This window comes from Papaver somniferum, chromosome 3, assembly GCF_003573695.1.
Source record: "Papaver somniferum cultivar HN1 chromosome 3, ASM357369v1, whole genome shotgun sequence".
Taxonomy (NCBI): Eukaryota; Viridiplantae; Streptophyta; class Magnoliopsida; order Ranunculales; family Papaveraceae; genus Papaver; species Papaver somniferum.
In genome coordinates, this window is record NC_039360.1 from 160,794,022 (window position 1) to 160,818,937 (window position 24,916).

The 24,916-nt window shown below is 34.6% G+C and overlaps 2 protein-coding genes across 2 annotated transcripts; one reads left to right on the top strand and one right to left on the bottom strand.

The window, feature by feature from the left end:
- Positions 1-3,910: 3,910 nt before the first annotated feature.
- LOC113360235 lies at positions 3,911-5,639 on the bottom strand. Its single transcript, XM_026603767.1, has 5 exons — positions 5,526-5,639; positions 5,320-5,406; positions 4,653-4,706; positions 4,376-4,522; positions 3,911-4,294 (listed from the first exon to the last, which is right to left on the bottom strand). The coding sequence occupies exons 1-5, from the start codon at positions 5,637-5,639 to the stop codon at positions 3,911-3,913; spliced, it is 786 nt and encodes a 261-aa protein (XP_026459552.1).
- Positions 5,640-22,204: 16,565 nt separating this feature from the next.
- Positions 22,205-23,643, top strand: LOC113357829 (transcription repressor OFP2-like). Its single transcript, XM_026601314.1, has one exon. The coding sequence runs from the start codon at positions 22,290-22,292 to the stop codon at positions 23,598-23,600; it is 1,311 nt and encodes a 436-aa protein (XP_026457099.1). The 5' UTR covers positions 22,205-22,289; the 3' UTR covers positions 23,601-23,643.
- The last annotated feature ends 1,273 nt before the right edge of the window (positions 23,644-24,916 follow it).

The window sequence follows — 24,916 nt, forward strand, 5'->3', positions numbered from 1 at the left end:
AGGTAAATTCACGGGATGAAAATGTATCTGATGGGCTCTAAGATTATTTCTTGGAACATAAGGGGTCTTAATGATTATGGCAAACAAATTGCGGTGAAAGATATGGTTGCTGATCACAAATGCATTATTTTTTGCATTCAAGAGACAAAGATGTCGACTATGTCTCATTGGTTCGTTCGTCAGTTATGGTATGACTCAGATTTTGGGATGGAATTTTTACCTTCTCAAGGATCTGTAGGCAATAGTGGTGGCCTAATAACGATTTGGGACAATACACAGTTGGAGTTGTTGGATAAGAAAACGGGATTGAACTCAATTACTTGTCTCTTCCGTTTTAGAAATACGGGTTTTAAATTCTTGCTGACGAACGCGTACTCTCCTTGTGATCATAACAGAAGAAAGATATTTTGGAATGATTTAGCAGATATAAGAGCTTGGTCTTCTGAAGCCTGGTGTTTTGTTGGAGATGTGAATGCGGTGAGGAATGATTCGGAGAGGAACAAGCCTGGAGGAGAAGTAAGAAACATGAAGTTTCTTAATGATTTTATTTCAGATCAAGCATTAATCGATTTGCCATTACATGGTGGCGCTTACACTTGGAGCAATAAGGAAAGTGATCCTTTGCTTTGTAGGCTGGACAAATGCTTAGTATGTACTACCTTTGATGCTAAGTTTAACATGCTACACAAACAGTACTGGTGCGTACTATCTCAGATCACAACGCTATACTTCTGTATTTAAAACCTTTAATCAAAAATCATTCTTGTTTTAAGATTGAGAACTTCTGGATGGAACATCCGGATTTTGTGAAATTGGTGAAGGTTTGGTGGAACTCATTGGACTTTGTGGGTACTTCAGGGTATGTACTTTTTAGGAAATTACAGAATCTAAAAATTTTTATCAAAAATTGGAGCAGGAGTACTTTTGGGAATGTAAGAAAGGAGGAGGATAAGCTTAAGAAGAAGATAAGTGTATTGAATATTGAGGAGGAGAGCATGGCTTTATCTCCTTCTCAACTTGTTGAAAGAGCTGACTTATTGACCACTTTGCATAATGTAAAGTGTAATAGAGCTAAAATGGAGTATCAAAGGGCGACGGTTAAGGGATTCAAAGATGGAGATAAGAATACAAATTACTTCCACAAGATTGCTAGTGGCAAGAGAAGAAGGAATTGTATAACGAAACTGGAGGTTAATGGATTGGACGTTTTTAATCATGAAGTCATTAAAGAAGAAATACACAGCTACTATACAGACTTGTTTACAACTGATTCTCCAGTAAGTCCTTCTTTTAACAATATGGAGTTCAGAACTACTGATTCGGTGTAGCAGTGCTGGTTGGGAAGGGCTTTTGAAGAAGATGATGTTCTTAGAGCAATTAAGATGTGCTGTGCTAATAAGGCTCCAGGTTCGAATGGGTATAACCTGGAATTTTATAAAGCTTGTTGGGAAGTTTTGAAGAAAGACGTTTTGGCAGCTATTAACGAATTCCATCAAACAGGGAAGCTAGATTGGAGATTGAACGTTTCTTTCTTGAAGCTAATTCCCAAAAAACAAGACTCATCCACGGTAAAAGACTTTCGACCACTGAGATTGATTAGTGGTTTTTATAAAATCCTTTGTAAACTATTAGCGGAGAGAATGAAAGTGGTAATGCCAGGATTAATATCTAATGCACAGGGAGCTTTTATTAAGAGTCGGAAAATCCTAGATGGTATTTTGGTTTCTAATGATCTAATTGATAGCAGATTGAGACAATAATTACCGGGAGTCATGTGCAAGATTGATATGCAGAAGGCCTTCGATAACGTAAGTTGGCCCTCGCTTTTCTCTATTTTAGCAAAGAATGGCTTTGGGAGGAGATGGATTCAGTGGATGAGATGGTGTGTGACTGAGGCGCAGTTTTCAGTTCTAGTAAATGGGGAAGCCACAAAGTTAATCAAATCCTCTAAAGGAATTCGACGGGGTGATCCTTTGTCGCCTTTCCTTTTCCTGCTGGTAGTGGAGGTTTTATCTTTACTTATCAAAAAGGCTGTGGCACAAGGAAAACTCAGTGGTTTTTGGGTAAAGGATGGTGGTATTGTTGTGTCTCATCTGCAATTTGCATATGACACCATTATCTTCTTGGATGCAACAACGGTGGAGGTGAGAAGATTGCTGGTTATTCTAGTTTTGTTTGAGATTTTAACTGGTCTTCGGCATCGGTGCAGATCAGTTGGTGAATGGCCTTGCTATGGAACTGGGGTGCAGAGTTGAATCCATTCTTCTGACGTATTTGGGCATGCCCATTGGCTCCAATAGAATAAGTGAGTTAATCTGGGAAGTTATTATTCAAAGAATACATAAAAAGCTTGCACCGTGGAAAAGAAGGCATTTGAATAAAGCTGGTAGGGTTGTTTTAATAAGAAGTTCTCTGGACAGCTTAGCAGTATATTTTATGTCCTTGCACCATATTCCTGCCTCAGTCGAAAAGAAATTGAATACAATAATGAAGAAGTTTTTATGGGGAGAAGACGATGAAAGGAAGAAGATGAATTGGGTTTCCTTTAAACGAATATGTAAACCAAAAAGAAAATGAGGTTTAGGAATTAGCAGTTTGAGGCTGGTGAACAAATCTTTGTTAGCTAAATGGCATATCCGTTACTGTAAGGAGAAGACGGCATTTTGGAGAAGAATTTTTTGTGAAAAGTCAAAAACAGATGAGGATTGTTTGCTTCCACTGCAAGTTAAGGAACCAGTTGGGAGAAGTATGTGTTTTGATATATTGAGAGAGCATAAAGTTTTTATTGACTCTATGAATGTGCAGGTAAAGGATAGATTAACTATCATATTCTGGCATGACTGTTGGTGCGAAAAGAAATCTTTCAAAGATAAATATCCTAGGTTATACAGGATAAGTACCCAAAAGATGGAAGCTGTAGGTGCAATTTTCAACAACAGTTGGAATTTTCAATTTAGTAGAGTTTTGGACCCTGCGGAAAGTATTGATCTTTTAAAGTTAAGGTTTGATATCAGGATGGTAACTTTGACTCAGGGAGAAGATAACTTCCTGGAAGGAGATACTTCTGCGAAATCTATATATACTAAGTTATCTGACACGGATCCGGACTGGGATGGGCAGAATATTATTTCAAGTAAATTGGTGCCGCCTAAAGTTCTTTTTTTTATGCTGGGCTTCTTTACATAATTCCATTCCAACAAGACATATGTTGCAGCATAGGGGAGTAGACATTCAATCAAATCTGTGTCTCTATTGTAACACGGGGATTGCAATAATGGATCACTTATTCATTCATTGCAGAGTGATTGTGCAGTTATGGGAGTTTTTCTTAGCTTTTTTGAGGGTTAAATAGGTGATGGCGCTTCACTTCAAAACGATGATTCTAAGCTGGAGATTGGATAAAGTTTCTTCCAGAGTGAAGTTGGTGTGGCAGCTGTTGTCATATGCTATTTGGTGGGAGGTTTGGAATGAGAGAAATAGGAGGGTTCATGGAGGTAGAGCAAAGTCAAGTTATGAACTTCAGATTGCCACTAAGCAATGGATCCATTTGTGGAGCTCAACTACGGAGGTTTTTAAAAACTACTCTGGTAATCAAATTCTGAATCAATGGAAGGATATATTCAGCGTGTAGTTATAGTATTTCTCTTCTTTGTGATGGCCTTTGGACCTTGTAAATAACTTGTGCATATACTTTTTTCTTTTAATATATCCTTCCTTTTTCAAAAAAGAAAAAAAGAAAATTTTAATTTGACAAAAGTAAAAAATCAAATAAGGTGTAGTTAAAAACCCAAAACCTCTTGGTTGACTGGACCAGACTACACTAATGTTAATGGACCATCTGAATATATTTCTATCAACCCTCATCCATTCTAATTAAATGTATGAAATTATAAAAAATGTGAATATATTATCATTGATATTTATCGTTATAACCGGGACCTCCAAAGTAAAAACCAAAGCCATTTGTATCACGATGGTTGTCATCAATCTTCAAATCATAGCAGGATGGATTGGTAACAAATATATCAATATTTTCTGGGTCTTTGGACATATTATTTTCATCAACTACTTGAATCCAATTAAAATAACTTGATGTCTTCAAACCACCTTCGGAAGGAAAATGACCACTACCCATTTGAGTCGAAGTATGTCGGTCTTTACTTTCATAATTAGTGACGTCTCCGCCCCAGCTTACCCTTGTTGCCATCTTTGATAATTCTGTGAAGAGAGAACTTGGATAATAACCGACCGCAATACCTTGTAGTTGTACCCACCAGTTTCCAGTATTTTGGTCCTGGAAAATATTATCAATGTTTACTTTTGGATCAAAGTTTTATAATGGGGTATGAGAATTTGATCAATTCTATTTTCTTACCTTATAAATGTTGAAGGAGGCATCTTTTAGACTACCATTAAAAGTAGACACCTCACTGAATGCGCAACCAAGGGCGATATCTGATGATGTGTGCACAAAACCTTCACACATGAGGTTGTAGCAACCGGTGTCCTGGTATCCATCCGTCTAAAAGAAAGAAATAAAACATAATTAAATGGTTTCCTTTCTTGAAAATAATAACACCAGACAATAATAGATAGTCATTTTAAGGCATCATCGTCCTCTTCCGTCAACAAAAACAAGTTATAATACTTACCGTCCAGAATATGAAAAATCTGGTATGGGCATCACCGTATAGATCTTCAAACACCTAATTAAAGAACAAAAATGAAAATTATTTAGTGGTGCCCAGAAAGAGGACATAAATTGGTTTAGACATATATATTTAAACCGTAAACAACTTACTTCCCATCCGGCTTCAATAGTATTTTTATTTCTATTCTCACCAGTGATAATCCAGATTTGGGATACACTTATTTCCTCAAGTATTTCAGTAACTGGTTTCCAAAGATTTATCTTTGCTCGTGCTCCTAGAAATTTTCCATAAACCCGAACATAGGCGTAGTGGAAAAAAAATATTTCGATTATTGTTACCATATGTACACATACGAATAAAAGATGAATTAATAATAACAATGATATGTGACTATATGCACCTCATGGACTTGGTTAACCACGTCGTAATGTTTACGTGAAGATACGAGATCATAACTTTTTCCTTTCCTCCGAATAGGGATAGTCTTCGGGACATGATCCATACTTGTGCCAAATTTGTGTAAGTTGAAGTATACCAAGATTATCTAATTTTATTTGTCTTGGGTACGAAATTGGTGTCATCTATTTCATAAAAATAAGTAATTTTTTAGAAGTTTGAAATCATATAGAAAAAGTATGTAAAAAAAAAGGACCTATTAGTATTAAACCTGTATTGTATGATTACGAAGCAAAGAATGATTAAGGCTTGGTTGTCTATAAATATCATAATAATCAATGATCTCATGATCATCAACCTATAAAGTAAGAATCGATCAATAAGATAAAGTACATATGGATAAATTAATGAATACATGTAGATACATAATATTGACTGTATATAGTGTTGATGAAAAATGATATAAATATATTTCACCTCAATGGTTTTGACTATTGCACTGTTCACAATCTTTCTTCCTTCGACTAATTCCTCATTAAAGAGGATCATTAACAAGAGAAGCCAATGAGTTAAGTCGATAAATTTCGCCATTATTATTAACCAATGATAAATACACGGCGCGATCCAAAAGTTGATGGAGAAGGAAGAAAGATTGTTACCATATATCAAGAAGGAAGAAGGATATCGGAGATATTAATACGTCTATATTGAGATATTTTACTATAAAAGGATATGCTAACAAATTAAATACAATAATGTCGACATGTTTGCTAAATATGCTAACAAATTCCTAGTGTGTATATTTTTATATATTGTATGGAGTTGAAAATACTTGCGTTCTGGAAAGAGAATCATTACAGATCATCAACACCGCAGCCACCATTGCGTTCTGAAAACTTTCATTTCTGTTCCTGAAGGAGAAGTTGTCAGAATTGAGGGCGTGCATGATATGTCACAAATTTACAAGGGAAAAACAGCCCGCTGGATGGGTGACTGCGGTGAGAACAAACGTACCCCAACCAAAAGATAATTCCAACTTCAAATGGAATGGGTCGGGAAAAAAGCCCAACCAAATCTCCAGTTTCGGATGCTGGGCCGGAAAAATTCAGCTGAAACCTAAAGCTCAGTGGATTCCAGAATAAAGAAGAAGTGGTTTGAGGTACGTGATTCATCTTCTTGAGGCATCATTATTCATCATGCTCTTGGAGAAAAAAATAGAAAAAAAAAAAAATTGGTCTGAAGTTTTCAGGATTTCATCAACTAAATGAATGCGAAAACCCCAAGTTTGAGTTATCAAAATGAGTATCCCAAAATCCGGATGATAATTGTGCACAAAAATGGGATTTTCTGCTGATTTAATTAGTCTTGCCTTGGCAACTTCCTTTGTCATTGTCATCAACAAAATTGTGTGTCCCCTTTCCTTGCATTTGTCAAAGAATTACTAAGTTATGAGCTGTAATTGTACGGAATGAAATAAAAAGAAGAGACACCATCCATAAAGGAGTATGTCATGTCATGTCATGTCACCACATTTAGCTATTTCATGACCTAATAACAATGTCAACTCATTGGAACTATTTCTCTCTTGTACTTTGGTTAATCAAGAACATGTACCAAGAACACAGACATGCCTAAAATCAAGGCTTAATTAACAGAACGATATAGACGCAAAGCAAGACATTTGATAACTTGAGTACCTTGCATGGCTGGTTATGTAAAAATATGTTATGGCTTACATGCCCTTTTTGGTGCACATCTCTATACGGTCACCTTATTCATTGAGTTGAAAATCCAACTTGCAGAATGCAGATTGAGTAAGGGAATGAATAATCAAAACATGCACCGTCGGCAGTAGCAGGTAAGAGCAGTTATGTGGCATATGCGTTAGCCATCATTTTTGTTATAAAAATTTCAAGAAATAAAGAAAGTTATCTATGTAATTTGGCAATTGAAGAAGCAAGATCTGCAAATAAAAATAGAGTTTCAAACTTAAGAAATCATTTTGGGCAACTGATCTTAAAAATGATTCAACCGTTCATCGTAGATCTGGAGGGTTGATTTATAATGAACAGGTCACATTTCTTGATGATCATAATAATCAGTACGTAGCACAGTGCGTCTCTAGATGTACAAAAGATTTTGAGTGAGCAACGCATATACTAACGTGCCACTGCCATCCCCCAATAAGTGGCTCAATCACCAACACCCTTAACGTATTCCTTACTTCACGATGAGGAGGCACTCATTCATGAGCTGGATTCTAACAAAACAAGTGCACATATGTATGTACCTACCTTCCAAGTCAAACTTGCCCAATGCACCGATTCACGTTTAACGTGGGTAAACAAAGGCTCATGCATCCTGCTACTTCGCATGATTTTCTATGCAAAACATACAACTCAGAATCCAGCTCATGAATGACACAGTGGGGATATTCTCATTTCATCATACCTCCATCAGCAAGGACACAATGGGGGTATTCTCAACCCACTTCAAATGCAAGACACCTACGATGAGCACCCAATGAGGCTTCGTGGAACTTTTGAACATTGACATGTACACGTAAAAACAAACAATTTAATACAAAAAGAGGAAATACAGACACCTTGGCTATACCTTCCTCGCAAAGTCACAACCCCTATAAATGGTACTGCATAAAAAGGCTGTCCTTGGATCTCATTAACAATATCTTCAACCTACACATTTCTACTTATTGCAAACATTCTCTTTTCTAGTCCCTCATCTACTTCTTCTCTAGTTAATCATCTCTAAAATATGTCTGCACTTAAGCTTCATTACGTTACTGCTTTTCTTCTACTGGTTATCGCGTCTTCGGGTAACATGTCTTCGTCCACTGCAAGCCGATTATTAACTCGCAGATATGAGATTGAATCTTGGAGATCCAACCTGCAAGCTTCTGTTGATCCAAGTCTTAATATTGTTCTCCAAAATGAAGAAAATATCATGAATTCATCTACAGATCACTCAGAAGCGGTTTCGACTCAGAATATCTTGGCAGCACCGACGATGTTCAAAGAGAACCTCGCCGGAAGGTATGGAAGTCTGGTGCTGAACGTTCTTCCGAGAGGAACTTACCGGCCTTCCGGGCCAAGCAAAGGAACCAATGACATGAATAACTAGCTGTAGCCAGCTAGCTAGGAATTGTTTTGATCAATATATATCTATATATAAAATTTATACAAATACTTTGTTAAGATTTTTCTTTTCTTTTTTCTTTGTTTGCTACAATTACTTATTTTGATCGATCAAACATGTAAATATATGAAACCTTAATTAAGTTTTGAGGTGATTAATTAATAGAACATTTTGCAGTATAAATCTCTTATTATTGAGGTCATGATTAACTCTTATCAGCTTGATTAGTTCTAATGCTTTGTAATGGAGATCATCATATAGTCATTTTACTTGATTGGGCCTTAGCCTTAGGGATATTGATTCATAAATCCAATACCATAACGTTGGATTTCAATTTTCAACTGAAGCATGCTTGACCACTGACTTCTTTTGACGTTCATTTTCTTTGACAGGATTGACTTGTTTTTGTGTAGTTAGAGAAGTACTTTAAGGTTAGTGGGAGTAATTAATTAAGATAATTAAACTCAAAAGGTGTGTTATAGTTCCTTTAGTTAATGATAAGGTGCTTATTTTAATCACTAGCTACCTCCTCATATTCAAAATACATTTCTACGATTCTATCTATTCAACTGCTCCAACTAAGTTCAAATTTAAAGAGGATAAAGGGGTAGCATTATTCAAAGTCGTTACTGGTGATGTATGGTACATAATGTCAATCAGCTGGCCACCTGAATAGGGCCATGCGGCCATGCCGCTAAGACTTTGTTGTTAAATTTGAAACAAGGCTTTTTTGACTTCCATCTAGAGTCGTGATGGGGTGCACGTCCCATGGACACCCTAAGCATCTTTGGAAATATCTGTCAGAATTGAATGCAAGTTAACGACCAAAGTGTGTAAATGTCGAGCAAGAGACGTGTTTTTTGCCATCATAATTTTAACAATTTCTTGACTTCATTTTTGAACTAGTTGAAAGTTTGCTTTATATGCCCAAATATTGTCTGTTTTTTTTCTGTTCTTTCTTGCATGCAAATAACATTTCCATGTTTGGTAGATAATAATGGAGGAAAAATGCCGATAACACTTCTCTAAAGTAAAGGAAATCAAGACCATGGAGGGTGGGATATGATGGTTTCCTATATATCATGATTTTGGGATGGGTTTCTCTTCCTACTATCCAAACATCCCATAAAAAGTTAATGTGTTAAAGAATTAAAGATCCTTAATCTCCAATAGAAAACCTTTACAAATACACAAAACGACCGCAACACGCACAGTGTGGATAATTCAGTTGCGTGCACACTCCTTAAAAAAGAGTTTATGGCACATTCTCATTTAATTGATTAAGTAGTTATCAACGGATCTTAGTGTACCAAAATTAAATCAAGGAAAAAATACGGTTTAGTCCAAAAGTACTGTTTCGCCCAACTCGAATCGACTAGGTACAGATTTGTCCAAAACAGATGCAAAGACATTAATATCCTTCGCACGATTTTGTAATGCACACATGCTGTGAATTAAAACCGTTACTCATCTTAATACCTGGAAACTGGAAAAAATCGAAAATAAATAAAATAAAAATCATTTAACCGAGAGAAGAAGAAACAAAAAATAGCGAAGATTCAAATCAAACCCATAGCGGAGAGAAAACCGAAATCATCATCAGAAAATCTTTATCATCAAAATCCATTGATGAACGCATTAGTAGTAACATCATGGTGAAGAAGACGCAATAACAAAAGAGTCAAAAAATCATCATCTAAATTAAAACCAATGATTGAAAACAAATCGAGATTCAAATAGAACAACACGACAACAAGCATTAGATTCAACATCTAATCAAGTAGCAAAAAGTATAAAATCGTCATCATCTAAAAGGAAATCAGCGATTGAAGAGAAATAAAGAAAGAAAAAACAACAACAAAAAGAAGAAGATTCAACATTTATTCAAGTAGCAAAACACTACACCAAATTTAGTGATTAGCAACGGTAAGTGGAAGTTGCAAAGTAGGGTTGCAACAGTTCATCTCTGTTACGAAAGTCGATGTTGCAATATTCCAGCCAAAGCTCGTCATTATCCACCACCACTGTATGATCTCTACCGGTGCCTGCTTCGATTATTTTGCGTCTGCAGCCAACGATAATGTACGTTAGTTGTTGATAAAAGAACATATGGTAGAGGATTATTAACCACCCGTCCATCAGAAGTAATTTCCACAATGTGAAACCGAGTATAAACAACCCAATGAAAATGTTATATCCATTTTAGAGGTGAAGGTTCGTAATGGCCAACAAATCTATGGAAAGGGTTCACATAATATTTCTACATAAATCCACAAACAATAAGGAAACATCTGGGATGTCTCAGTGATGCAGGGGCACAGTCAAATAAGTTGAAGTAATATCACAATTCAAAACAGATATAAACTTATTCCAATAGTCCACATACAATTGTCGGCTTATCATGCCTTATCACCATGTCCCAATTGTCCCCTCTACACAAATAAGTCAAAATGAACAAAACCCAATTCAAAATTCAAATTGAAGGAAGAAAACATAACTGGTTGAAACACATTTCTCAAAAAACAAATATTTAAACACCTAAGTAATCAAATTTCAAAATTTAACATCTCCCTGACATTTTGACACTAATTGTCGAGTAGATATTTGAAGTTAACATTTCCTTCAGAAACTCTAGAACCTGAAGTAGATAAGTCAATTTACCAGCTATTATTACTGAGAAACACACAAATAGATTTAAACCCTAAAGTCGTAACTTAATGAGTGACTATCACCTTTGTAGAGTCTAAGAGGTAGAAATGAATTACTATTCAAGCAGATATTAAAATCTAGAGTGAGTACCTCTAGATTATGGCCATGAAGAAGAGATAAACGGCAAAGATCAGCGACTCTAATAACACCAGCTGAATGGAAATCACCAATACCCGCAAGATGCACCTGGTGTAATACATCTTTAGTTAGTTCATATAAAATGTAGTCTAACTAGTTCATACAAAATGTAGTCTAACTAGCGGCGGAAATGAAAAGAATATGTGGTCTAGTGCATATCAGGAAAATAAATTGAGGATAGAAAAGCTCTAATGCGTGAACCAAGAACAAAACCAAAACATCAAATAACCAAAGGGAATGGACTCGAACAACTGACCCATGGTTAATCTTCCTCGCAGAAATGAAATAGCTAGTTGGTCCAATATGAATCACTAACTAACATTATATCGCGAGGAATAAAAAGAATTTGGAACAGAAAACAGTCAAGAAAATACATGAAAAGAGATAAGAAAATAACTGAAACAATTGAGCTCGGAGTTATAAAGTTATGACTCTAAAGAATGATTCACCAAGCCAAATAGTGGCATATGTACCTGAATAAGGTATGGAACTAATTAATTTGCCACCAAATGCTTAGATATCAGGATTCAAGATTCAGGTTTCTCCTCGAGCAACAACAACTGTGATCTTGGGGCTGAGAGGAATATTCTAATGAAAGAGTTCTTGGACCTGAACTGACCTTTATTCTTTTTTCAAATCACGTGCATTAACCTGTTAGCAAATGAACAAACTTTTGCTCGGACAAATACTTCTAAATGCAGAAGGATCATACAGAATCCGCAACAAATCTATATATATAAATAAAATATGTGCCATCATCTTTGTAAACCAAGTTTATCCAAAAAGTTACAAGTAGAAGATGACACCCAAGAGATTGATTTGAAGAGTATCATAAAGATTGAACTTCCATTCTTTCTGTTCAACATCAACAAAAAATTGTTTGATACGCTAACATAGCAAACCCTAAATACATATTCAAAGCTCCAAATTTAATGAGACCTACAAACAAAATCAAAGATTCAAACTTATTAAGAAATTCATGGAACGAGACCAAATAAAAAAGAAAAAAATAAAGTTGTTTCCAGTAGACCAACAACATCCACCAAAAACACCAACACCAAACTGAACAATCACTCACAACTGTCAACCACCAGCACCTCCACCCACAACCACCAATTGCAAGAACCACCGCCCACAACCTACAACTTTCAGTCACCAGAACACCATAATCCCTGAAAACAAACCACCCATATAAAATCCCCTAAAACAAACTTGTACCCATACAAAGACCCAAATTGAAATTACAAAATCAAAGTAAAAACTAAGGATCATCCATTATAAAAATGAAGGTGTACATAATGGTGCACATCTACTGATAGGTTAGAAAATTAAAGTTTACATGATGGTAACAAGCTACAGGAAAGCAAAAAAAAAGAACATAGTTTATAAAAACGAAACTACCAAGTCTTAAGAAAGAAGGATAGTAAATCATCAAGGGAGGCTCAAGTGAAGCACTTAATGCACATCAAAGTTTTTCTTTACTATTTCCTAGAAATTTTAATGCGTTAAGTTCTTCGTTTTCCAGGTGGAGTCCTAGAGATGAGACTAATGATCATATCCATAAGAGATTTTGCCCATCTCTTAGATGTCAACTTCACAATCTTCAAACTGAAAAATAAAACATAAAAAATCAATCAAATGATCCAGAAAAAACAAAGTAACATAAAATTTCAGAACTATGCGTAGATGTGAAAATAATAAACATGTAGACATTAAAAAAAAAGCATTTGTACAACTATGTACACTTAGTTGCAGAAATATGCGCATCTTCAAAACATTAAACTTGTGTACATCCACACCCATAAAACATGTCATATATCAATGAGACAAGGCAACGTGAACCTTTTTATACACTCATACAGCCTGAATCTTGTAGTTAAGCACCAATAATGCTACCCATATTGATTAAAACTATTTTGAGTTTATGAGTTCTTTAATACATATAAAACCAAATAATATCTAATGAGTCTGAAGTGTCACATATCATCAACCCAGATATCATCGGCATCATTACTAGGGAAACTATACTCAAAATAAGGTTTTAAGTTCGTTGTGACGGATTTTTTGTGAAATTCACTTGAGCACCAAATAATTTCTCTTAACTGAATTCCCTAGTATAAATCAAACAATAAAGATACCGAAGATAAAGAAATTTACCCTAGTGATATCCACCACTTATAAATATAATATCAAAGAGGTAATCAAGTTTGCGGCATATCTATTTCCAACAATGTTCATTAATTGCGACCAAATGAATCATGCATCCTTTACTAAAAAAAAAGATTAATGTCAAAGTCGATAACAGTAATATAGTTTTGTACTATTTATAGTCAGCATGTGTACAACTATGTGCACATTAAAAATAACGTGTGTACAACTATGTACATCCAAAACATGATTCCCACAATTTTAAAAGCAAAAATAGATTTCAAAATAATCATTACATAGCATATTATTGTATAAATATGTACGAATCTATGGATACCTAACTAGCACTCATACCCACATGACATGACATCCATTGATCACAGAGCATACTAGCGTATATACATGTACCACAAAACAGACCATAAAATCAAATAAGAGCACAGTGGTGCACAAATACGTACACACCTACAAAAATACAACATTCATGCCCATAAAACATGCCATATACTATTGAGACAGCACAAAGATGTACAACTACGTATACACCTTCAAAAATCCAAGTAATCCAACATCTATATCCACAAAAACAAAATGTGAGAGTGCATACTGGTGTACAACTATGTATACGTTTACAGAAAAGTAACAAAATTAGAGCATTTATTCAAACAAAATAATTCATGCATTCATCACAAAGAACTTCAGTGTGCAAAATATGTACAGGTTACAAAAATAGGGCATAACGCTCACCATGATTCAAAAAAAAAACATACACAACCTTCTCAAACTTGGTTGTTATTACAAAAAACATATATGGTGTACATTAAAATCCATGCACATGCTATATAAACTGAAACACATACTAGTGTACAAACATGTACACCTCTACACAAAACTAATAAATTCTAGCATCATACCCATAGGACATGCCATCCCTTCATCAAAGAGCATACTAGCATGCATATACATGTACACCTATACAAAAACCTAACAAAATTTATCACCCATACCCAAATGACATGTTATATATTCATCATAGAGCATTTCAGTGTATACATCACTGAAAAATGACAAAATTTAGCATCCATAACCACCAAACATGCCATGCATTCATCGAAAGCATACTAGTGTACAAGTATATACACATCTACAGAAAAATATAAAAAAATAGAGCGTTGATCCAAACAAAAAACCAATGCATTCATCAAAGAGAATTTCAATGTACAATATGTATTCAACCTTCTCAGACATGGTAGATACCCTGCATATTATAAAATACACATATAGAGAACATATATGGTGTATAAAGTACACATGTTATATCACCATAAAAAGATATCAGATACTCTATCAATTAAATATCATGAAGTAAAATTAAACGTGTTATAAAGACATACAAATGAAGACATCAAAAGATCTACAAGAAATCACATATAATAACAGAAGGTGGCTCAAGAAAAATCTAAATCACATCTAAAAATTCTTAAAATCGAACCAACTAACACAGAGACTTAAAAGAAAAAATATTTAAATCAAATCACATTTGAATATATAGAGAAGTTATTCTTTGATTCAAGCTTAAAATAACCATAAAATGAAACAGTATACAAGAAAGTACACATTCTGTATAATCAAAAACAGAAGAAATCAATCAATTTATCAATTAATCACCCTCAATAACTTTCATCGTGTTATAAAAACACACATATGAAGAAAATAAAAACATCTTAATGGATATATGTATCTCTCAAAATTGAAACAACTAACACAGAGCAAGAAATTTATGAAGAAGAAACGAAAACAAAATCAGCATTGCATAAAAATTCAAAACTTAAGCATAACAAAAATCAAAATTAAAAACTGAAAATCAAAAATATCTAACAAAAAATAACAGATCGAATCAATTTCATATCATGCATTAAAAAAAGAAGCATAATCACAAAATCGAAGATATAAAACAAAATATTAACGATGAAAAACTAACCTGAGATCAAAATTTAATGAAGGAACGAGTTAATCCTCCAAAATCTCTCTATATCTTTGTCTATCTCTCCCTTTCTCCCTGTCTTTCTCAATCTCTTCTGATTTGAAATCTTAGATCCAAATTACATTTGAAAAAAATAGTTCGTATATGGAAACTATGAAGGGGTAATTTGGGTACTTTGAAAATCGGAATCGTTGTGTTTGGACTAACTCGTCCATATTTTGGACCGAACTCTAAACACGGGGAATATTTGGACTAACTAGTACTAGGCTTTGGAGGGGAGGACTAGAGTGTCTAAAGCCCAGAAAAAATGGGATTAAACGTTAATTTCTACTTAAATCAAATGACAAAATTGAGGTGCGATCACCCGAGTAGTCCTTAGGGACGGAGTGCCCAAAATTGGAGTCCTAACTAGCCATCTCTTACCGGGTAACACCCAGTAGGCCCATACACCTTTAAACTTCTCAAGGATCAGTTTCTTTTTTTCCATCACTTCATTACAATAAACTAAGGAATAACTAAGGGTGCACATATGGGACCAGATCTGCGGTTTCGGTCCCATCTGTTTTCTATGTGGATGGGTGTCCAATCCGTACATGAATGCGGATATTAGACTTAGAATCCGGCATGTGTAGGATTGGATACGGATAAGACTAAATCCGGTTCAATCAGGGCCATGCACACCCTAATAAATAACAATTTGTCAATTGTACAAGTTGCCGTTTAAAAGAATAATTGATTTAAATTAATGAATTAGAAGCGGAATCCCTTAAAACTATATCAATTCTTTAACCTCTAAAATAATGTCTACACATGATTCAACTTGTTGCTAAAAGCTTTCTGTATTTCTTTATTTCCACACCAACCATATTATCTCATAAGAAAAAATATTTTGGACCCTTAACTTCTTGTCAGGTAAATCATATGAATTGTTATTACGCTTCAAAGTTCAAATACAACTTGAATTAGAAATACCAAATTATTTTAAAGGCTTTAAGAGATTGGACTATGGGATGAGCATACTTATTTAAAGTGAAAGATATTAAAAAAGATCAAATTGGGTGCTATTATAAAATGGGAACACTCTCTCATTCACCCAAAGGCTTTCATACTCCTTCGTATGAAAGAGTGAGTGAAAGTAGAGATTGCCAGACTAAACATCATCCTCTTGGAAAAACAATTGCTTGAGCGGATGAAGATCTTCCTCTCAACCATATTTTTCAGTTTTTTTTAATATACTTTAAAACTCTTTAACGCGGCCCATTCAAGTTTTATTATTGAAATAACCAGAAAATACTTGAGAAGCATATTTGCATTAGTCTAGGTGTGATTAATTTCTCTCCACCGTGCGAAAACACTCATTTACCCAGTCTCTAACTGGATTTGAAAGTGACTGAGTGTATTTAATACTTATTCCATAGCCTTCTATTTTTTTTTAGGAAAAGAGGTGATAGACACATTTTTGTGTCCGATTTGTCTCGATTCTATATATTGTTAGGGCTCATTTTTGTATTTATTATGGTGTTTTATTTATTTGTAGGTATTTTTGGCCAATAAACATTTTTGGAAAAAATTGGCTCGAAAAGTTGTCGGAAAGCATCCAGAGGACATTTGCTATCCGGACTCTCACTTTGGATACGGGGTAACCTAATTACTAAGGGGCATCCCATTTCCAGGAAGTTTCTAATCGCACCCCTACTCTAGATAAGGGGAAACCATCTTCAACATTCAAAAATCAGGTTTTTCGCGGGAAAAAAATGCAGTTAAAGAGCAGTTTTGGCAATCGTGATTTGAAGGAGTTTGAGGTCGATTAAACCTCTGATTTTCATAGGATAGACTCTTATGGGTCTAGGAATCTGATATGAGTGTTTAAATCGATTAGAATGGGCTCAATCGACGGATTTTTCTCACAACAAGAAAATATGGAAAGTCACGTGTGTGACCTGTTTTAGGGAATTTTAGAGAGATTAAAGCGCTGTAAACCTTCCCAAAGATTTGTATCTATCTAAGGAAGAGTTTAGAATAAAAAGGAAAGCTCAGAAACGAGTAGAAATCCTTAAACAAGAAATTGTCGTAACTTGGCCGTGAAGAGAAGGAAAGAGATTTTGGAAGATTTGGGAGAGATTTAATCGGTATTTTTGATATAAATAGATGTCTTGGGTCATATAGAAGAGGTGTCAAGAGTTTGGGAACCTAAGGAGATCCAGAGAAGAAGAAATCAGAGCTTTACCAAACTATGTTTCTGCTGCTGCTGCTGAAGAAGAAGAAGAACGCGAAGAACATTGACGCTCGGTAGACAGTCGCAAAAAAGTGTCGTTGTTTAACAGCTGAAGAACATTAAGCTGTTCAGGGAAGTCTTATTCTAGGGTCTTAAAATCAGCGACAAAGCAACAGTTTTTCTGTAACAGCTGTTTTGCAACACCAATACACTGTTGCAAACAGTCTGTGTTATTACTTTTCACTCTTTTAATCATCTTTTGAGCAACAAACACATATTTTGAGATCATGATTAATATGAGGAGTTAAACCCCATTGCTGAGGCGATAGAGGAAGCTATTTTTCCAACAAAAAGTGGTATATTCTATTTTATCTTTTTATTTGCAATAATTATATGATTATTTGCCTTGAACTATTATTGAATATGATTTTTATTTGAGTGATTGTGATCTATTTTGATGGAGTATGTTTAGTTTTAAGACTTTTGACGCTTCATACTTGGTATTTACAATTATTACTTTTGAAAATCTACTTGTTGCAATATTTTAGAATCAAATTAAACAAGAAAATTGCACAAATATAAGTATTGATTTAATCACTTTGAATTTGGAAAATAGTGGAATCTTAGCCTCAGTGTTTCTTTTAGTATTGATATCATCTTTGATTGAGTTTGCTATAATGTTTAGTGAGTTTTATATTTTACTATTAGAATTTAAGTCTAATTAATATCCTTCACAAGTCTGAGAATCGAACCACTTTTACCACTATCTACAAATCACATCAAGAGGTTTCCCTCATATCTTCATATTATAGATACAACCGGACCATAACGTCCATAGTTTGAGGTTCGATAAATCATTACATCTTGATTCCAGGTCTGTATGTTCGAATAAGTTAGTATTGAGCAAAGAGCATTTTCAGATCAGGCATGTTTAATAACATACTTGTTATAAAAAACAGATAACTTGGCGGCCCAAATTATATTTGATCTTATTACTAAAGTACATGATTTAGCTAACAATTTAATATAAAAATTAGAGTTGTTGTGGAAGTCTCCATCGATTTTGTATCTCTGATCTTTTGTGTTTGCTTACTTGTTTATAAGCAACAAAATAGTAGGTTTGGAATCACCGTTGAATGTGATGATGTGCTCACTCCGCTCCATAGCCCAATTGAAAGCTGTCGCGGCTCCTTGTTCCTCTATTTGATCTCTGGTTGAAGTGGTAGAATAACTGATCTCCATTTATTTATTTTTCGTCCCACACAATTTGCAAACAGCAAAAACAACAAAAACCATAGAAAACATATAATAGCGAATTCGGAATTGTAACTAAGCGTCGCCCATTGGTGCCATGCCTGATTCATAACTAGAAAGCTTCTCCGGTCCTTCACGAGTCGGGGCTAAAACCCCGGAAATGAAAAAAGCCAAAATAGGAATAAGACTTGATATTATTAGAAATGCCCAGAAAATTTCATATTTGTAAAGTAGAAATATAGACGCACTCCTATGAATGTGGAAAAAATATATATTGGATTTTTTTGATTCAATCTGGAATTTGAATTAAGCTATAACTGTTTAGTCAAAATACCAATGAATTTTGATTGAACTCCCCTGTTTTTTGCTGTAGGTCATTTTGTTTCAAGGTTCATCGAGTGGAGTCCTATTTTCAGTTATTTCGATTCCATTACAATATGCTAGAGACATATTATGCTCTTATTACAAACTTATCGTTTTTATCTTGTCTCATATTTTTTCTAAAAAAAGAGAAAAAATAATTACATATTCTTTTAGTTATAATTTATGAATTTTTTTATTAAGATTATATTAAGATACTATTAAGAATATTAGGAATTTTATATGAATGTTATATATTTTATGCATATAATAAAAAGGTATTGGTTTATTCCTTTTGTTAAGGATTAGATAAATTCCTATCTCTAAGATTTGTTAGAGGTAACAACAATGTATTCGAGTGTGCAATATTAGGACAATAAGGGTGGACTCCCGTCCTTGACTGGTCAACTGGACTCATTTAACTAGTAAGGACGATTTTTTTTGATCAGTCAACTGAATTTTACGAGGACTCGTTTAAAAGAACACTGTGAAAAATCTATTGTGGGTAAAAACATGTATAAAAATGTTGTTTTTGAAATTTTTAATAAGGAATAGCAAATATCATAATTCCACCCCTTTTTAATCCCCTATTTGGTAAACAACTTCAAACTGGTGGCCTCAGGGACGTGCCTAGAAAGGGGCTAGTCTGGGCCATAGCCCGTCCCTAAATCTGGCCCAACAAAAAACTTGTACTGAAATTTGTTGAAAATTTTGTTTTAGCCGACCAGCGTAAGGTATTTTAATTTCTTAGATGTACTTTTAGGCTTTAGCAACCTGATGAGATAATATTTATCCATTTGATAGAAGTTTTAATTTATCAGTAAAAAGAATAGCTTTCTCTTGATATTATTGTCACTTTTCGGTCGTGGTCATTTCTTGTTAATGATTTTGTACTTTTTAATTTTTAGTATCTATCTACTTAGTATTTCATTTGTGGATATAAACTATCTACCAGCTACGAGATTTGTCGCAAAAAACTTACCGCAATTGTAGCAAAAAGTTTGTCGCGGCCTCCAACCGCCACGGAAATTACTGATAATCCAGTCCTACTCAAGGAGAAATCATGATTATGTCCTTGATGGCCTCCGTATAACACATATTCGAAGTTTCGGACTAGGTCATTACTGTTATAGCCTAATGACTTTACCGCTATACTAAGGTGACATTTTCTCAAGATAGGACAATTTTCTTTTGGATCCTCAGTTTCCTGTTAGGTAAGCATGTTCGTATAAAGCTTCAAAGTTAAAATACAAGCTGCATTGAAAACGGCAGGATATTTTGAAGGCTCAAATGAAGTAATGCCAAACCTGCCTAGCATACGTACACACAGTGGTAACATAGGTGATCTCCATCTTCATAGCAGACACTAATGGGCCTCTCTACTAAACAGTAGACTCCTTCACAATGATGGGCCTCCACAGCACGTGTTGGTGGTTGTTGGACTCATCTGAGTAATCCAGATCGATTACACGTGAAATAGGACGATAGTGATTTTGGTCCCCAATTCTCGTCTTTTCTAGTCTTCAGTCTTCTTCCCACAACCACCACTTCAATTTTACCCCCACCCATAAAACGTACGTACCACCATATTCACAGCCCACTACAGCACTGCCACTGGAAGCTTACTGTTCATACTTTAAAGCTTTTATGTTTGCAGGTTTTGTTTCCCTTCACCATCATCATCCCAAAATCATACACCAATCAACGATGTGTTTGTGCGTTCTGCGACACCGTGAACCACGCAATGAAAGATCGAAACAATCTAGACAAGTACCGCCAACAGCCCCACTTAAACGTACAATCTTTTTATGCATGATTAGCTACTCAATTTCGAAATAAAAAATAAAAACTTCTTCACTGTGTAGTGTTCTATGATCCCCACAAATCTTTTACGTGCAAAAAGATTTTTTTCGAAAAGAAAGCGAAACGTAATGAAAAGGAGAACTGTGTGTAGTACCTGTTGGTGTTGCAGTTTTAAAGAAAGTGTGAAGTTTGCCTTTTGTTAACGTAAAAAGTGGACATGCAGTTTGTTTACAACAATATATGGTGTGGTTTCACCAAAACATCCAAAGATATGGCATGATCTATTATTAGAATTCTCCTACCAAAAGGAATTGCCTCGCAACATTTTCTAATACATTTTATCTTTATGTTTGCCACATTTTCTGAATACATACAAATGAAATGCATTCTATATATATATATCTACCAACAAGCTTCCAAATGCATTCTTGCAAATGGTTTTTCTTTTGTAGTTGTTGTTTTGGTGAAGGAAGAACTGTTAGGTACTGGGGTTACCAAATCACACAAAGCAAAACAATCTTCACTAAATTGGTAATGAAATTTGGTAATCCCATGCAGCAGACTTGGAAAAAGGAGGGTGTACGAATATCCACTGTATATTTGACGATGGTTCTTCTATTGTATGTTCATTATTGGTTTCGTGATTAAATAGTTCTGAATTTGAAAAACAAAACGAAACAGGATTACCACTAGTTCATCGTGATTAATTAAAGTAACGAACAAGGAAATTTAACCAAATATTTAAACAAGTGGTTTGAAGATCTTTCGAACAAGTTAACAATTTTGTTTTGTCATGATCTTTATACTTTAGACAAAATCAAGATTTGGTTAGAGCTAAGCTATAATAGGCTTTATTAAACCTACAAGAAAAGAACAACGTCTTCCATTGTTGTTCATAGAATCTAATCTACTTCTGCCCACCCTCAATAGTCGAATATGTCTATGGTCGCGTCATGAGATTTACCATTAATTATTGTCTCTCATAAATATGATTCGCCTTTTACATCATCACCGCAATCAAATATTATACCGTACACCTAACTCTGGAATCATCACAAGCTCTTCCTAGAAAAATCTTAATATTCCATTTCATCGAAACTCCTGTTAAAATTTAAATTTGTGGTACTCCTGTTAAAATTTAAATCACTGATGGTGTTTTCTAACTGCCTGATTAAACTATACATGATTTGGTGTTTGATTAGCAATACCTTTCGATGAACAGAAATACGTCTAAAAAATTAATTACGCACACCGTTTATTATTTCTATTTAGTTTTCTACATATTTGGACTGTTTATTATGGACCCATTTTCAATATATTATTAGTCATATGACTTTTTTGAGGCTTTCATGGTCCCTACAATCTCATCTCTCAGAACCTCTTTTCTTTCCACTACCACCACCTCTATAATAACATACTCCTGCACTAGTAACTGCAAAAACACTCAGAGTGAACTCAAAAAATTTCAAAAAGAATGGGGAATTACAAGTTTAGATTATCAGATATGATGCCAAATGCATGGTTTTACAAGCTCAAAAATGGTCATCCTCATCCAGTTAAGAACAAGCAAAAAAATCTCCACCAACACCATTATCTGATACAAACACCACCACCAACTAGTTCAACACCATCGTATCATCATCAAACAGAGAAAATTTCTCATCCTAGGCATTCTTATTACTTCACTAGAGAAATTCACATTAAACCTGAAGCCAATGATCAAGTACTTCTTGATATTCATAAGGCCATTCAGAATTCATCACCAAAAAACACAAAAGTTTCCGACCTTCATTACATTGCAGCAGCAGCAGAGCCACCAAGAAAATCATCCAAAAGATCAAGGCCAAAGAACAGTCGAAGAACAAGTACAGTTAACAATAAATCCGTTTCTTCAGTTTCATCGTCTTGCAATTGTCGAGATACTCGAGAATCATCATCATCCACAAGGAGTTCTGCTAGCAAGTCTGATTCTACAGCTGCTGCTTCTCCTGAACTAGACAATGATCAAGAATGTGCTGAATCAATAACAGTTGACGCTAACTCAGTGTCTATGTCGATGTCTAGTAGTACCACATCTTGTAGTTGCAGAGTAAGTGCTTCGACTACTGATATTATTATAGATATTATTGATAGTAAAAGATCTTCTGCTGAGAAATTCGATGATGGATTCGATCCCATTACGGAGCTTGAACTTCCTCCGATTATAACAAAGCTTCCAAAAGAATTCATCCAAAACAAGACGAAAGAACAAAAATCATCCAGAAGAAGAAACTCAACTAGTAGTAGAGATAAGGAGGAAAAAAATGTTCATGGGTCACTTTCTACGAAAGAACAAAAATCTAGTCCTTTTGTTCGATCTCCGGGACTTAAGCTTCGATCAAATTCTCCAAGAATTCTGTCACGTAAAGTCCACTCCAAAGACATGACGATGACGTTCCTTGGAGCAAAGCCAAATAAGCAACGTACCACCACCACCGGAACCAAGAAGCCGACAACAATCTCATCGTCGAAACTAATACCGGTGGTGTCGTCGAATGTGTCGGATAGTTTTGCAGTCATAAAATCTTCATTTGATCCTCAAAGAGATTTTAGAGAATCAATGGTGGAGATGATTGTTGAGAATGATTTAAGGAAATCAGGTGAATTAGAAGAATTATTAGCTTGTTATCTTTCATTAAATTCAAATGAATATCATGATATCATTGTTAAAGTATTTCAACAAATTTGGTTTGATCTTACTGACATTCATTATGTTAGTAATAGTAGTATCTCAATTGTACAATAATAGTCCTATTGGATTCAATAAAGAAGTTCTTAATTTCTCTCAAAACAAAGATCGAAACAGAGCAGTATTTAGTGGCTCAATTTCTTTATTCTTGTAATTTGTTTTATTCTATACAATTCATTTTCAATAACGGGTGCATTCAGTGGAATTGTGAGGGAGATTTGCACCAATGTTCTCAAACGGGGAATTTACTAATTCATGAGACTCACGTCCTAGATCAAGCCACGTTTTTCAGAAGAGATTTGCACCACTTATATGAAAACGTAGAATTTACTAAATCATGACACCCACATTTTAGATCAAGTCGCGTTTCTAGAAAAATTTAAGGTATATTTTGTGAATTAAGAATGAAATTTGTAGTACTGATCTGAAAATATGAAATCTGTTGTTCAAACCACGTCTCCCAAAAATTTCAACATATATTTTGTAAAAATGTAGAGATTTTTGTATCATTTATTCAAAAACATAAAACTTAATAATCCATGACATTTACAGTTTATATCAAGTCAGGTTTCCAACAAAATGTTACATTTATTCCCCTGAAATGCACCAAAAATTTGTACCATTGATTTGAAAACGTGGACTCTGGTTATCCATTACATAATAACGAAACCATGTCTCTGGAAAGAGTTCCACCGTTTTTATTTCGGGCTTTTTGTTCGGTCAATTTGTCATGCCTCGATTGTTGCTATCTGACAAAGTGAATAAATGTCTGTTGTCTGAAGAGTGACCCCAATTGTGAAAAAGATGAGATTCATTCAAACTAAAGACAATAAAAGATTCATTCATGGGTACACTGACAGAATTTTTTACAGCTATAAGGTACAAAAACGACTCATTTTTATGCACAGAAGGAGAAAACTTTGAGATGGGAAGTTGAGTTTTGCTATAAATAATAGACAAATGCTATCCCAAACGATTTTGTGGGATGGCTTCCCGCAAAAACGATTTCTTTATCGTTAGATCATCAAATCAACGATTAGATTAACACTCAGGAAAGGACCCACCATTTTTAGGATATGACTCACCATTTTCCCTAAAGGGTTCAAGGCTGTTAGATCTGAATTTTAGCATGATCTAACGGTAAAGAAACCGTTTTTGCGAGATAGCACTGCTCTAAATAATATACGAGAAAAGAAAAGTAGAAATTGAAACATTCTGGTAAAAGAATTGAAAAAAGAGAAAAGGAGTGTCATTTTTTACTTTTTTTTTGTTGATGAGCCCAAAAATGTTTAGAACATTTCAAATCTTGTCTAAAGGTGATATGATTTAATTCATTTTTCTAAGTTGGAAAAGTTAAAGTGAGTTTTTTCACA

Bases quoted from the DNA above. Each gene is read 5' to 3' on its own strand.
- LOC113360235 (XM_026603767.1), bottom strand. From the start codon at position 5,639: ATGGCGAAATTTATCGACTTAACTCATTGGCTTCTCTTGTTAATGATC. The intron at 5,407-5,525 runs GTGAAATATATT...CTTACTTTATAG, and splicing joins CAATAGTCAAAACCATTGAG to GTTGATGATCATGAGATCAT. The intron at 4,707-5,319 runs GTTTAATACTAA...TTCTTTAATTAG, and splicing joins TTCGTAATCATACAATACAG to GTGTTTGAAGATCTATACGG.
- LOC113357829 (XM_026601314.1), top strand. From the start codon at position 22,290: ATGGGGAATTACAAGTTTAGATTATCAGATATGATGCCAAATGCATGG.